This window comes from Opisthorchis viverrini, assembly GCF_000715545.1.
Source record: "Opisthorchis viverrini unplaced genomic scaffold opera_v5_54, whole genome shotgun sequence".
Classification (NCBI taxonomy): Eukaryota; Metazoa; Platyhelminthes; class Trematoda; order Opisthorchiida; family Opisthorchiidae; genus Opisthorchis; species Opisthorchis viverrini.
Window position 1 is genome coordinate 1393887 of NW_008751711.1, and position 17219 is coordinate 1411105.

The 17219-nt window shown below is 41.1% G+C and overlaps 1 protein-coding gene across 1 annotated transcript in view; it reads left to right on the plus strand.

Annotated features, from left to right (window-relative positions):
- Nucleotides 1–4496: 4496 nt before the first annotated feature.
- Nucleotides 4497–17219, plus strand: part of T265_03730 (hypothetical protein) — a gene marked incomplete at both ends in the record, with an annotated part of 33694 nt that continues 20971 nt past the window's right edge. The window contains 2 exons of the mRNA XM_009168277.1: nt 4497–4532; nt 10233–10289. Of these exons, the coding sequence (XP_009166541.1) occupies nt 4497–4532; nt 10233–10289 (93 nt within the window). The remainder of the gene's footprint in view (nt 4533–10232; nt 10290–17219) is intronic.

The following is a 17219-nucleotide window of genomic DNA, read 5'->3' on the forward strand; positions in this document are numbered from 1 at the left end:
AGCGAAGGATGTAACTTAACCATAAAAAGCAACCTTTACGGGGCAATTATTTCATGCATTATTGTCGAGGTGATTCCTCCGAACAGCACTAAGCGAATTTCAAGACTGTTTAACCAGTGTTTCTATCATACGCCAGCAGTGTTCTGATGACAGTGATGGTCAACTGCTAGAGATGTTCAACATCATTGGCCAGCTGGGGCCAGATTTCTTATCCATATAGCACTGCAAGCTCCGCACTTGCCGGATGTTCTAATGTCCCGCGAGCGCCACAGGCGTTAGAGTTTTGCGCATACTAATCTCGCCTCCCAAACACTGATCAAAAGTTAGCTTTTGCGACACCACAGGTACTGACGCGTTTGTTCATAGAGCAAACAGTGTTCCTATTTCAGGTGCCTCAGCCGCAATCATTTAGGCTAGGGCTTGACCCCATCTAGTCGCTTATTAGTCGTCTTAAATGAGGTAGCAATGCTCACCAGAACGTGGAGCAGAATTATTTAACTTGTTCGATATTCCAATGCACCGGGTAAAACTTGTCCTTTGACGAATCCTACGAGATATTTTTTCAGCAGTTGAAGCTCTAGTCAACTGTTCCCAAAATTCTTGTTAATTTGGAAGTTACCAAATTCGTCAGAAAACATGGCATGCTAAAATAATAGTTATACCCAATGATTCGAGAAAACGTAATATATTTGCTGCCGCTTGTGTCGTCTGTGGCTGTTTTTGGCCGTTCCTCATCATTATTGTTACGTTGATTTCCAGTTACTTCAACCATTTGCCGCACAATAGCACTGACTTAGATAAACCGACGATCTTTTCTTCAATTCTTCTTGAAGTAACTATTCTTACAGCCAAACTTCCTAGGATATTATTACCCATCGAATATGTTGTAGGTAACACATTGAGGCGTGTATTTTTGCCACCATTCAGAACTTTAGCTACTCCTAATTGCACATGATATTGCGCAACACAATTAAAATCGAATGCATTTATGTATCATATTTTGATAAAATGTTAATTAAACTTAATAGCACTCATCTATTTATCTTAGAGTTAGCGTGCTCATTGCCTCGGGCAATTTTTTCAAATGAAATCACTAATGGTTTAGTTTCGTAAAAGCTCAGCTTGGAGAATTTTGTTCTACGCCTGTGAAGTCCCGCAGGACTGACAAAGTTTATATGCTCCATGCATACGCAAGAAACATTTAGCAGGGTTGTACAAGATTCCAGAACTTTGGGCACGCGCAACCTATAATTTTTTGTTCAACAACAAACTGGATGGCCGAGTTATTCAGCAACACCACGGCTGACGTCCCCATCGTCAGTTGGCGCAGGCAGTTTGGGGTGATTGCCTCACATTGCGAATGAAAAATCCGATGGGAAACAAAACGAACGCGATTTTGTTAAGCTCTATGTTATACTCAAAGTATGATCGCGCGTTAAACGGTTTTTCGCTCAAATACCGTGATGGCTATCTGATGAATATTTGCTCATAGAATATCTTGCAATACTCATGAAGTTTCACATTTCTTAGTTAAATGGTGTTCCAGTCATATTGGTTACGCAGTGGTTGCAACCCATACGACTTGGCGTTTCAAGTGATGCGCATTATTGTGACGAATCTTGCAGAACCCAATCCACATAAGTCAAAATGGTTAACCAATCTAAACTGAGCGATGTTAAGCCTGAAACATTTCATAGCAACGATGCAAAGTTTTCAAGAAGTGAATTTCAACAAATCTCAACTAATCCAAAACCTGAAATTTCACAATCCTGAACAATTTTAATTTTAAAGAATGAAGGCCATTTGCTGCATGACACACATTCATACATTGGGTTGCAATGTTGAGTGACGCAACGTCCAATAGTTGGGTGGGTTAAAAAACAACTGGTTTTGGAGAAAATCTAACGACACTTTGGCGGCATCGGCTGCCAGCTACCGGCTTCCCGGAAAAGTTTATTTTGTTTCAAATCACATATGATCACAAATTCGATCACTATCGACAGATGAAAGTCGCTCTAGAGCCAAGAATTTGTGTTCGATATACTGGGGTAAAATGGGTAACGCTGCGTCGTTGTCACTTCAGTATTTAAGTAGAATAGTTCTGCTTTAGGCCGAATTCCAATGAATCGCTGCTTATTTTAGAGGTTTTATGCACAAGGCCCCGCTTATCACTGCGCGTTTTTCAAGCGCTTCAAACACCAACAAAACAATGGCTGTTGAAGGATAGTAAGGCAAAATGTTTTCGGAAGCCGCTCGAAACTTGCAGTTGCCAACCATGCACGGGCAAATCTGTCGTGCCTTAACACTCAAGTATTTCGTCAATGCAAATGATCCGTCGAAACGAAGATTAATGAACGGTATTTTATTTATCTTCAATGTTTTCAGATCTGCGATGAGTTGCCCATCGGTGGACGCGAGGCAAAATCAAAAAATGAGCAACCTGAATCTCTGTCAAGTAGCATCCAGCTCTGATTGCCGTTCGTGTCCCCTGTACAGTTCTGGCGGAGTTATTTTTAATTTGCTGGGAAAGTGGAAACGAATGCTTCCACCAACGTTCGCCTCGCTAACTCCGGCACAGACTACACGCCGTCCGCAAGGACCTTCTGTGTAAACAATATCATATATGCGGCACTTTTCGTGTGTAATCCAGCCAAAGCATTTTCATCATATGAATGAGAAAACACGCCGTCATTCATTTGTCGAACCTAACCAAGCATAAGTACCATAGGGGGTCAATGTCTAGATTTTGTTATCAATCTTTCCACTGGGCATATTATTTATGCGCACATGCCTCAAGGATTTTACGCTAAAACCCGAGAGACGCGCTAGCCGGAACTTTTCGTTGCTGTTGGCCCACATCGATTTAGACGCCGCCTATGTTGTGGCTCAGGTTTAACCCCAGAATGTTTTGTGACACGCCTTGTAAGGGTTTAATTGAAAGTAAGCTTAAAGACAGCTATAGCAGCAACTGCTTGTCGTTGAAACTGGTTGTCAAACAGTGTGATCTCTTGAAGCTATTTTGGCACAATAAAATCATGGAAACAAACATATCTGGAAGTGCTAAGCGGCTGCCGAGTGGATGCTTTTGTTGAGCGGAACAAAAAATGAACAGTTACAATGGACATAGCAACAAAATGTCTCAAAACTGGAGCTCTATTGGCTATTTAGTTCAACCGCCGCACTTTAGTTGAACGCGTGACCAATGACAGTCGCGAAAGCCCAGAGCATCTGCATCCGCATCTAAATAGAGTAGCATTTATCGCGTCGGCAATGAGCCTATGTGATGTAAGCAAAAGTAGCTGAATGCACTTGGTGGTGCATTACCAGCGAAATGCGGTCGGATTCAGGGGGACAACATCGCGCACATGAATTGTTCAACAGAGTGCGGCTCTTCCAATCCAAATAAAGTTTAATTCGCTTATTATTTTTTAAACCGTGTAACCCCTGCTGAAATGAAGCCCTTGTAAATTATCCTGCTACATGAAGGCCGCAATCTAGCTCCTGCGGACTGCATAGAGGATAGTTGGTTACTGCATGAATCCCATTGGCATTGTTACAATATCCGGGGAAAACCGGTGAAAAATTTTTGTGGATGTTCGGATGTTCGGCCCCCGCACAATTCTTCCACCAATTCCCTTGCGCCTGAGTAGCGTCCAGGCAAACGATGGGTGCAGCGTAAGCCGAGAGAAAAACGTCGACACCGAGAGTGTCATTTTGTCAAAGAGGATGTTTCTCCGGGAGGAAACACCGGCATTGCGTGTCAACAATTATTAAGCTCGATTATGATGAGCGAATTAACACTAGATGAATCAAAAGAGCCACCCACTTTTTTCTATGGTATTTTTCTATGCACTCGAGTCCATGGTTTAAAAAATTCAGCGCGGTTCATATAACGGTTACAAATACGCATCCGCCAAGCCAATGGCTCGTAGTTCTCAGGGTTTTGTCAAATTAACTTCGGTTTATTATGCAATTTTTTCCCGCCCGATTTAAATAAGGCACAGAATTCCTCCGACGGTTTATTTTATTTTGCACCGAAAGTTTGCACCGAAAGTAAAGAAACCAGTACGTTCGTTTAGTTTGCTAGATAGGGGAAGACAAATGGTTAATCCTTCATCATTATCTATAGCCGGGTAAAAAGAACTCAACTTTTCATCACAAGTGTTGGGGCATTTCAGATTTTGAGGCAGATTTAGGATGATATTCTACTACGGTTTACGGGATTGTGGTCAACTGAGTCTCCTGAGATGCAGATAAACCTGTAGTTAGTGGACAAAATCGCAATATGTCTCACATGGTGGGGTGTTGATTCTCTGGCATAGTTCTGAAATATAATGGTGTGGTTACACGACCATCAGCATTGTCAAGGAGTAACCACATCTTCATTTTTGCCAAAGTGCGTAGAAGCTCCCTAAATATTGCATCCAGCAGCACCAAACTAAGGATATCTGATGAACACTCAAAAAAGTCACGCAGATTTATGCACAAAAACTGTTATGCAGGGTATTGCTATTGAATACATTATGGTATGGGTAAGTCGGAATTATCTCTCTATAAATCCCATCTGCGTTCATTGGAACACATTTACCGGTGGTTGTGAGAGACTTCCAGATTCTCGTGGCCAAATTACCTCAGGTTTGTTATGCATAAATTGGTTGAATTAATGAACAATCTGATGGCTCTCCTCTAGAGTGTTCGGGATCCCATCGTGCCCTATGTGTACTCACATGAAAGTGTTAAATCTTGTAATTATCAACCAATTTCAAAACAGTGTTAAGCTAAAAGCGATTTGTTAGCGACCAAACGATTTTAGCTGTTTCATCTCTGAAAAAAATTGAAGATATTGGGGAGAAATGTAACAACATCAGTTACGCGCGCAAAACATGTGCAATAATCACAAATATGGGTTTGAATTGAAATGCCATAATTGGATGCGCATGAATTATCTGTAACTCTAGATTTGATGGATTGCTTCTCAAAAACTCCACAGATTTTCTGGGATGTGCAAACTGAACAAATGAGTAAAGTTTCTGGGAAAACATGTTATATTCTGCAGTTAAACATGTCCCAAAAAAACACAGTCATATCTACCGAACATATGCGCTGAAACAAAATTGAAAGGATAAATTGTGGCCATTTTCACTGAAAATGCGGCCGGCGGGAACTCACCTAAGCAACTCTGGTCGTTGTCACCACAACGGGCTGCATTTAGAATTAATCAAACATTAGCAAGCAAGCTCAAAGATGTTTTTTATCAAATACGATACAGTTTTTTCTGAAATCGACCCCTCAGGTTACTCAAGCAGCTCTGGACGTATATGCTACCAATGATCGTACAGGATTTATTGCTAGTCATGTGGTACTCCTCATTTCCGCAGTAGCCAACCTAACGAAACTCACCAATGCAGCGGTCAAGAGCCAGTTTCCAGCATTTTTCTGCATACAACAGGCCGAAACATACAGTATAGTTCTTACAAACCAAAACCTAGATAAACAATCAAGAAGAATTATTGTTTCTACACGTTGGAATTTCCAGGTAGTAACTGGTGTTAAATCCGCCTGACTCTCCACGTAATACGTTGCCGCGCGTAAAGACCAGAGTTCATCAATTTACATAAAATACTTATAAAAGTATCTCTCAGCCAGCCACACTTGTTAAGAGCTTTTTATTTTCAGATGTAGGAAATAACTAAACGCCGGGATGCTAGGTGGATAGAACCTATTGCAAAATTCAAGATTCCCCGCGAGAACCTACTTCGTTCATCTGCATTGCGTGGGTTCCTTGCTGAAGAAATTGCGAAGAGCAAATGATTAAATGCGTTTCCAGCTAATGGACAGCCGAATAGTCATAGAAAGTATTCACCTTAGACTCTTTGATAGCTCTGTTGATCTTAGTTCATTGATGGCGTTTTTTCAGTTTGAATGCGCATAACAAAACAAACGCCCGATGCCGTCAGAAAATACGCCTACTTAAATGGGAGAGGCATACCGTCAATTTTGAAAATTCTGAGTTGTCTTCTCCGTAAGAAAATGCAAATTGAATTTTCTCCCAAGTAATCACATAAGATTCAAGGCTTTTACGCACCTATGCAACGACCCCTTTCTTCACTGTTGCATTTATCTAAAAATGTGAAATATCACATGGCCAAGTAATCCATAAGATTCAAGACTTTTACGCACCTATGCAACGACCCCTTTCTTCACTGTTGCATTTATCTAAAAATGTGAAATATCACATGGCTTAGAACAAGTTTTTGGCGTTTATAGAAATGTGCAGTTGTTTTGAATGCACTTAATGATCACGCACACGACTCTGTATAAATCAGGGCTCTACTGTAATCCTTGTGTGTTTTTCGCTGATTGCAAACGAATAGTTCATTTACATTTGTTGGGTTAATTACCGAAAATTGCAACGACGTCAACACAAGTCCAACCTGATGGGCATCAAACAGATGACCATAGAATATGTACCATTGACATCAGCAAAAATTACAGCAACTGAGGACACCATCTTACCCCGACACACATCTATTTGGCCAATTTCCAAAACTGTAAACCGAAAGCAATTCAGCAATTGTTTGTGTGAATAGACAAGCGTGCCCTTAATTGTAACATGTATGTTGACTAAAACTTTTCCCGTAAATTTCAACCCTAAGTGCAATCCCGAATTTCTAAATTTAGCTCCCTATTTTGGTTTTCGAAAACATTTCCCAAAGAAATTGCGTCGCTTTGTGAGGGTAGATGCGTACCATCCATTCGGTTATACACATTGACGAACGTTTGTTCCAAACTTTGACCATCTCCAGCATTCTGTTGATCTTATTAGCAAATATTTCGTGTGTTCTGGGTTTACTGATGTAGTTGAGTCATACTTGCCACCTTTCTAAATCGCGAAATTAGCATAAACGGTACCTCATATGCTGGTCGTTGGTGACCGTTTGTAACCACTTGCTAAGTGAATGGTTGGTAGATTGGAACCAGTTGACCAGAACGCATGTAGCGAGGCTTATATATTTGCCTATTTTTTATTAAGAAAATTATATCAAGCAACTATTTTCCGATATATAGATTGCTAAAACTCACCAGTTGTCACATGCCGATCTTCCCCGCAGGCCTCTGTTTAACAAAATCCCAGATTTGCGCATCAGTGTTGAGGAGTAAAAGAAACGAATTTGCGTGATTGTTACATATTCAAGTACGGCAATGAGGGCCGAACGCGCAGTGGACTGATCTCTTACAAACTGCATAACTAATGCGACAGCTTAAAGAGCAAGAGAGTTGAATGAACTTGAGCTCAATAGGGATTTGTCCGCCAGAAAATTGGTCATATGTTCTCACTTCAGAATAGTGGATGCCTTCACGTACAATAAAATTCATACGTCTTGGCTCACAAAGGCGCATACAGCGACCTTTACCAGAACTTTACAGATTTAACTAATGGCATTTACCGGTAACAATATCCACTGTAACTCTAAAGGCGCTTCACAAATCAGTTTACGGTAATCCAACGATGGTGGTTTTGTGAAATATAGCTATAAGGGTCACTATGGCTTTGATGGATAATAGTTCAGAAAAGGTCCATCTTTTGCAACAAGCAGTGATTTCCGGGTGCAGCTATTTATACAAGCGTGCTTTAGGCTTCGACTGAAAACGTTCACTTGGACTCGCGTTTATTTTCGCGCTTTAGTTACCTGGGGAATTAAAGAATCCCTGTATGACCCAAGATCATATGCTCGATACCCATCAACAATCAACAACTTGCTTCTAGGCTTCAGCGATTTCAATTCATCAGTATGGACGTACTAAAAACAATTATTCCATTGTGACACGTGAAGACAAATGGAAGTTAAATAACCCATGGTTATCGGAAGTTCCATCTTTCTACTTTTGGTAAAACAGTCATAAATGTGATTGGCGACGCGTGAGGTATTTGATATAGGAAGCATTCCAGCACGTGGACTCAAATGACGTATGACTTGCAGTCATATTTTTACTGAAAGTGTGGCATTCTTGTTCAGCCGGAGTTCACAGGGCGTGTTGAGTTACAAAAATGAGCTATACACGTGGAATGATTGGTACTACTTACGCATACAGGCTTCATATGGCGGCATACTCCTTGTCATCACGCTTTCCACTAAACGAAAACACATATAAGTAGCGTCGAAATATGCACACATTTTGTTCTGCCAACGGGTTAATGACTTACGAAAGGCCATTGCAATAAGCATAACGCAAATCGTCATGGTTACTCTTGCTAGCAAATCTGAAAAAACTACGTAACTGTCGTTTTTATTCTCTCCATTTTATGGTGTTTTGGATGACCCTGAAGTCTGAAAATTTTGATCGCATCTGGTTGGCTGCATACAACTTGTATACTACGGTTAAAGTGTATCAAAATAAACCTACGGCAAACGGTTATTCATACATTACCACATTTTATTGAGACCGGTTTCTTTAGCTTCCCGCTTACAGTTATTCTCCGGATTTTTATCTCTTATAAAAATCTTAAATTCCTGCAAAATGCTGCTAAATAAGCGAGTCCAAAAATAGGGTAACAATTAAGCCAACCTCGGTGATGTTTCGTCAAATGGGCATAACCATCAAGGCGAAGGAAGCCGCTCGGGAAATGTTCCGCCCAATATGGGAATCAGTGATTCATTCTGGCCCCAATAAAATTTATTCCACCGTATTTACGTTAACCTTCGATGACTCCAACGCTTGTTGCGGAAATATATAACGGTTAAACACGCTTAAATGTCTGGCATTTTCGCATCCAGGGTGTATTCCGTATGCGAAATCGTGTGTCCCTTTCCTTTACAGTATTTGCAGAATTGAACTGAATATTGCCGGCGAAGATAAACAGTAAATAACACAGTTCTATTCGCATGAACTTGGTGTATTTTGGAAAACGAAAAATTAGGTGTACTCTACTAAATGAAATTATTTATTCACGCATCAGAGGTGGGTTTTCCATTTTGTTATTTAACCGGACAAATGTAAATTTAACGTTGTATTTGAAGCGACATTTGGCATGTCGCAATCCTGCAAAATTCCGTGGTCTGTTGACAACAAGACGGATTTCCGTTTCTGCATATTTAATTGGGAACAAAGGGCAAATGATGGTATCTCACAATTGAGATGATGAACATTAGAGCTTTCCTGCTTTGCTAGGTGAAACATTGGTCAGTCGTTTGAGCCTCTGCTTTAATAATTCATTTAAAGCAGGGCACATTTAAGTTATTTGTTTCTGAAACTTAATTGATTGTAGCTTACTTCCAACAAAAGATATTTTTTTCGCACGCTGAAGTCTTATTTTCGGTTCCGGGTGTCAACTGTCTGGAGTGGCGGCAACTTGCATTCTTCATGTTTTGTGCAAAATTGCATATAGCTATGTTAATTAGTAACGCTGTGTTAATAATTTCATGACTTTAACAGAAATATTCGCAATCCACTGCTTACTGTGAAAAATGATAACAAGTCTGCCACTAACGAAAAAGTGATTTTTTCGGGAAATTGTTATAAATGCGTTATTATTAAGCCGGATATTACAACCATTTGCTCAAAGTGTGAATTCTCGGAAGAAAGTACTTATGCTTTTGGCCACTCAGCGATTTTGCGCTTGATTATCTATTGATCTGTGTGAACAAAGCATGTCAGTCATATTTCGTTAATTCCGGGCATGCGCACTCCGCATTTTGAAGATAATGCAACTTACCGCGTAACGAGGTTTTGTTTGCTTCCCAATGACCTGGAGAAACATTGGATCTTCGTAGTGTCTCACACTAAATTGTCAACGTTTGGAGGTCTGACAAAAGAAAATACCTCACCCGCATAAAGAAGGAGCAACTGAGCGGTAGCTCACCTTTTCTAAAAAAGTGCCCATAAATTCTCAAGTTCTACTAATCTAATAGTTGTTGAACTGGGCCCTTCATTATTGTACTAAACGCAAACTAACCATGGACGACCTGAAAATTCCAAGTCTTTTAAAGGTGGTAAGTAATTATCACGTCTATTTGATCAAGCTATCCGCCACCACTGTACATTCAGCAATGATGAAATTGTCACCCATTTTGGTCAAGTTAAATTTTGTTAGGAATGCTCTACTGGGATGTTCATTCTTGGACGCAAAATAGGTTTCAAGAATACTAAACGGTCGTCCTATCATTGGAGTGCGCTATAAATGTCTCTACGTTTCAAACATTGTACAACACACTATTCATAATGATTTTTAGTTAAAGCGCGCCGAGGATACACTCGTCAACGCAGTCAACTTTCGTGCGTTTCTTAGGGTATGTTGTGCAAACTTTGATGCGATCGGCTACGGTAGCCGCACCACAAACACGTCACATCATCAACCACACTTGCAATTTATCTTAGTAGGTTTTGTTTATACCGCATTCGAATTCTGGTTTGATGCTATCTTTATATTCTGAATGCAGTCGGCCAAATGATTGCGAGGGGGGATAGAGCATAACGCAACTAATAGCGCTTATTTAAAGCACATCCACGTTTCCAGATCAGCGAGGTGCTGAGTGGCGATCAGAGTGAGGCATGGGAGTTTGCACGCTGCGCAACATTGCACATTTGAAAATGCGTCGCATCTAATGAAACCACACAGAAATCATGATTATTTTAGGAATACCCTTCTAATTGGAATAGTTTTGCTTTGCGATTTCCAATGAAAATCCAGGATTAAAAGAACTTTTAATATCACGCATAATTTTGAGTGCTCGCAGAGTATGCCAACTACAACGACGTTGCGCTCACATACAACTGCGTTCTTATAACACCGGCCGGTGCCTGCAAATCCGAGCATACACGTGACAAATGGACAGGTTTTCCGATTTTTTTGTGAAATCGCATTCTCCTAATTAGAATATTCTTTCATCAATGTTTTTTATGAATACACCNTCGGCGGAAATAGAAAGCCCGGTATGTATAGTGTATGCGGCACGACCGTTCTTAGCGCTGTGAAACAGGCAGGTTGCAAGCTTCGTGCCAAATATTTTGATGAAAATGGAAATGAAAGTAGCCGCAAAACTCATGCATTGTGCATTTCGCAGCGACGAATACGGGACCGCTGGTATGATCATTATTTGCTATTGTCTTTGAGCAGATTTGATAAGTTGCTGGACGGGGAGGCTTTTGGATTTATGGTGCCAAATCTTTCCAGCATAGGTATTCGGATACTCTGAAAATGTGTCCAAATACTGAGCGCCCGAATAAGCACTCGTCTAGTTACTTACATTAGAATTGATAGTTCCATCAACTAGATAAAGATCTAGCATAATAACAGGAGAAAAATTCTCCTCCCACAGTATGCCAATTACAACGACGTTGCGCTCACATAAAACTGTGTTCTTATAACACCGGCTGGTGCCTGCAAACACGAGCAAGCACATGATAAATGGACAGGTTTTCCAATTTTGTCGTGCAATCTCATTCTCATAATTAGAATATTCTTTCAACAATGTTTTACATGAATACACTACCGGAGGCTTTCTTATTCAGTGAACCTGCTAAAAATACGCTGGCTTTCTGGTCGGTTAATATTGAACTAGGCACATCATTCCAATATAGCAAAATCTCACAAATGTGACATGTTAGAGGGGTGTCAAGATATCAGTATTAAACATGTGATGTTTACCTCAACTGCCAACAATGTATGTTACATGTAGCGCACCGAGAAATGTTCAGCGGCATGAGCCTTTCAAGCTAGGTATAATTTGAAAACACTCGAGGTTATTCATTGGGTTCCAAATGTCTCGAAGCGTATGATTGTAAATTCACTTTGTCAATCGACGCGCATGTGTGTGAGGAAGCACGTGTTCTCATTTTGAAAATCTGCTTCAAACCACACGTCAACCAATGTGGTATCACCAGACGCCCTTGATGGCGCACACATGGCCTTTTGTTAAACGTCCTTTGTTCGCATAATAATGACAAATTTCATGTATTGATGGCAAAATAGCTATTGGGCGGCGCGAATTTTTGCACTCACTATGTTGTTGAAGGAGGCTGATCGACTTTACAAGCAACACATCTGACGCTGCGCCAAACTGTGAAGCTTGTGCCGTTCGAATGAAAGCAGGTAGGGCGCTACGGCGAGAATCTAATCCGAATACATATAACTGTCTACGTCAAACACATATACTAGGGAGGAATGCCCGGAAGCCACAGCTCGTTTGCTGTCAGCTGACGGGAGCACGTAGCTTATGCAGCCTATGTGAAACTTTGCGGCGTATTTGCATTACAGTTTCCGGCTTCAGGCTGTCAAAGCTCCGAAGGCACGTTATCTCTACGTCGACACAGAAATAGCAAAATATATTTGGACTATCCTAGGGGGTTTCTGCTGCCTGAAGGATATGAACCATTTCTGATTCAGTTAGGCACCACAAATACCGACTTATTTCCTGGGCGCTAGGTGAAGCAACTATGTTGATGCATAATGAAGGCGCAAGTTCATAAAACCACCCTCAGAAACGCGGCCTTTACCTACGAAGACGTGATTCAATGCAGCCTATCCAGTAACTTTTTTTCGTTGGATAAAACAAAATCAAGGCTACGCAAACATCATCAGCTCAATGTTGTTTGTGGGGTAAAAATGTGTATTTGAAGACTTCCTTACTACTAACCAGATAAACATTCCGCTTAGAAGCCATTTCTTAACACAAGAGTTCCTTCAGTCTGTTGTAGTGTACACCATACTTTTATTGTGCGAAAATGTTCGAGAATGTAGACATTCTCACGCATTTTCTTTATCATTAGAGGTTGGCATTTACTGTCACAAAAATGTAAAAGAAAACTGCCAAGCCGTTTCACATGCTCCGTGTTAAACATCACATCCCATAACCCGCGGGTCGCTAACTCAAGATGGCCACGTACTACCTACTTAACCCATCAGTAGTATATGTGTATACATGTAGAATGATGATCACTTTGTACTTCTGACGCGAACGATGGACACTCTCTCCACAGACTTCATCAACACTCACCTGAGTTCGTACGGTTGTCATTGACCCAACGGGAGATGCTTCCTCTCGTCATTACGGAATATACATTTCCGCTCCTTGTCAACGGAAATGATCATTTCGTGGCTGGATTAACTAGTTGAAACCTTTACACACCATCGCACATCCCATTGCATCTTTTCAGATACCGCGCTATTAGGCTGTCCGCCGAAGTATGTTGCTTCAGTTGATGCACCGTGTGTATTATCTCGTGAAGTTTGGCAGTCAACTTCCGCCTCACGATGCAAGAAATCACTGGCAGAACAAAACCAGACCACGCGACGTTCAAGGAAATCATGCAAAATACGCCAGCAATCAGTCCATCAAAGTGTCTCTGGAACGGTCTACGCTAACATTCGCTTTTAAATCTCTCAGTAGGCTTTTAATTGAAGAAGGCGACCGACACCTTATGAAATGCAGTTACCTGCCACCGAATGTGCCCCATCTTCCTCGAAACAAGATCGATGACGAGGCTATTGGCGAAAATCATGATAGTTTGAGCCCCCTATTCATCCTTTTGTATTGACGGCCATTCAGTTAGGTGATGTCGCCTCCCTGATAAATTCTGGATCGTAAATACTGTTGCATCCGGATTGCACAAATTTGACATGACAGGATGTGATTTGAATGTCCTGAATACTCAGTGGTTCTTGTGAGTCCACGGGACTTCAACTTTTCCCAGTGCTTCACGACTATGGCAGCCATTTAAAACAAGATGCACAGAAATCACATGAGTGTAGACTCGGTGTGAATGCGTTACACGGCGTAACCTATGACTGCCGGACAATTGGAAGCTTTTTTGCATATAGCACACTGATTCAGACAGATGGGAAAACCAGTGTTCTTCCATGAGCTCATAAGTGCATGGTTCTTATTATTCGGGCGAGGCGTAGATGTTGCGCCTATATAACTCCTGTTTTCTCTCTCCGGAGGGAAAATAATCATTGGCACCTGAGGTGAAACGCCAAGTTTTGCCACATGTATATAGGGAGCTTTATATTTTACCGTATTTGTTAACACTGGCAGCCAAATCGAAAATTTTATCCCCTAATTAAGATCGAAAAAGGCCGCCATAAAAACCCCTGACTATGTAGCGCGTTCCTGTGTTTCGTTTGCATTTCTCTGAATAGTACGTAAGGTAAACTCATTGGCAACTCAGCACGTAACATGATAACTGATGAGGCCATCCGCGTGCCCGGCGATGCGTGCAGACTTAATGCCAGTGTACCTTTGTCTCTGGTGTAATCGAAACGACTGGTAACCAGGGTCATCAAAATAATTTTCAGATTTCAAACCCACAATGGTTTCACCGACGGCTGTTTTGACCCACAAACTAAGCAGGAGGAGCCTGCTACTGCGTCGCCCAACCAGAAGTACTGGATTATTGTTTGCTATCCTCAGCGAAACATTTTCGTTCAAAACGTTGAATATCCCTAACTTTTTCATATCCCATAAAAATGCGCTAGATCATTTTAGCTTTCGCATTCGTACGACCTCAATTGTTCGGAAGAAAGAAGTTATGCACTCTTGTCCCTGAGTTCTTCTCTGGCACCAGGAACTTGAGTGGGAAAAGCCTTCAGACAAGAGTTTCCTTGTTCGTTTGTGTTGTGCGCCAGTCAAGTTATTAAGTTTTTGGGTACCCGTCTATCGAGTTACATCACAATATTGTTCTTAATCGTGTTCGCTCCTGAGATTTAAGGAAAATATTTTATAATGCCGAAAGTGCGATGTACATAGCTAATCGTCCCCCTTATTTAGATGTGGTGGTGGGCCCAACAGAGCACAAAACTCCAGCATAACGATTGCCGAATGCCAAGTAAGAATTTAGTGAGTAACCCCGATGCTTACATAGTGAAAGATTGCTTGTCCCCGAGGTCAAGTATTTAGCGTCTATATTTCAGATGATATTAGGACACCGAAATTTCACTCAACAGTCCTCTACCTTCGGAATCTCTCGGATATCAATCGTGCTCATATAGCCGCTAGTGCTGAATTGGTTAAGTCATTGGTTTATGACGTTTTGTATCCCAAAAAGACGAAAGACAGTTGTGAATTCTATCACTATTTGTCAGCGTTCCAATCATCCGGCCTGGTCAGTCTTTACGTCAGTCTTACGTTTGTCACTATTTGGGACGCAAAGTTTGCTCGGATATTTCAAACTAATTGTATATATATTTTTTTTCATTTTTGGCCGTCACCGTGAGCAACTACCGTTTCTACCCTCGTATGTGTGCATCGAGAAACAAAGCATGTGGTGGACGCACCACAAAATTATCTGATTGATTTGACAGATTGGTACTGTATTCAACCCAAAAGCCACATTAACTTATAGGTTCACAGATGATGATAGCAATAATATACTTTGGAATGTACATACACTAAAAGCAGGTTGTATTATGGTTGACAGTGGGGAGACGCAACAGGTACAAAGCAAATTCAAAGCGAAATGTGAAGCAACTCAAATGGGCATCTTTGCGTTCGCGAAGATCCTTTGGTGAACGTCCGGACGGCGGAACGTGTTTCATTTGCAGACATAGTTGCTACAAGTGTTCGTCTCTTGACTGTGGGCTTGTGGAGTTTGGATGGCTCCTTGCTCCGTGCGTGTGCGAGTCCGTGTCGACTGTTGTGTGTAAACGTTTTGTCATGTTTTGTCCTTATATACCTCTAGTGTTCCGTCAACAACGTGAAATCACGCTGACGGGCAATGCATGCCGTCGGCGTAGCCCAGTGCTATACCTCGCAGATTTCGGAAGGCCCCCACCTAAACTGCTGCACAGACGCCTTGATAGCGCCGCCTGTTACGTTCGTGAAAATTGGGTGGGCATTGGCTTTATTAGTGCGTATGAGATATATGCGTTGACCTTAATTTGCAGACTTGTTTAAAACATACGCTCGCTAGCAACATACACTAGAGTTAAAAAGCTGTTAGCGATAGCGTATCCCTCCAACTGGAACATGTTTGTTGAACAATGTACTCTCTCATTGTGACACAGAATCCGTCGAAGTCTGTTGATAAGACAACGAGGGAAATCCGCGTTCCGATTATTGGAAACGTGCCTGTGGAAACCGTTTGAGGCCTATTTTGCACGCACCCGCTGCTACCCATTGTGCATCAAGCAAGCGCAATAAAAGTCTTGGGCATCTAATAGCGAGCTACTTATAGTTCTTTGCTGATTTAAGGATACTTAGTTGCAATAACTTGAGCATTTTGGAAATGTGGCCATGGGTCGGTGGATATGACAAGCCATAGTGTAATCGGCATTAATGCCGTGAACTGATTTTCTAAACAAATATTCAGTATGTACATATATGACAAATAATTATCTGTCTCAATGTAACCTAGAAGATTTTTATCCTTGCGTATTATTACGTTGAGCCGTAGTGCACATACAATTGGTTGTGTCTGACAGCGCATGGTGTAGGCACTGTGGATTGATGTCATATTGCCTATTCGGGGATTATTTTTCTCAACCGACAAAATCAAAAATGTTATGGGGATACAGTCTGTAAAAAGGGCAAATATTTTGAACCCGACAGGTTTTATAAAGAATCCAAATAAGCGTAGGTTTTGGGCAAGCATGATAAATATGATAAACAGCTTTCATTAGAATCTTACTTTCACGGTTTGTTCATGTGGTGAACGCATGACCAAAATGATTGGAAAATTTCGTCTGGTCTTTTGGACAGTTCACCTCATATTTAACCCATATTTTTAAACATATATAAATTTATATCTATAAGTAATACTTATATTTAATTATTGTATATTTATATTTATTAATTTTATATTTATATATGGTTATATGTAAAACACTTAGCTTAACCAAGACCCCGTATATGAAAGGTAATTGTCTGTAACATTTGGGATGATTTGTTTCGGAAACACTTCGCGTTACCCATAACAGCTCACTGAAATCTTCAAACACCTAGTCAGAGATATCTGTTTTCAACGCCGCTGGTTCACTGTGGTATTAGTTTAATGGTTTTAAGTGGGCCACGATACCGTCAGGGCGCCCCCATCTAAACAGGAGGACGTTAAGTGTCGCCAAAAGAAGACTTTGGCGCAATCACAAGGCGGAGTTGGCTGCCTGAAAATGCGAATTCATTACCAGTTTTATGGAACAAGACGCCACATACTCCAAACTTCAACATCAGTTGGCAAGAGAATGTGTTTCCATACATGTAACTATTGAACAACCTATTACTGGA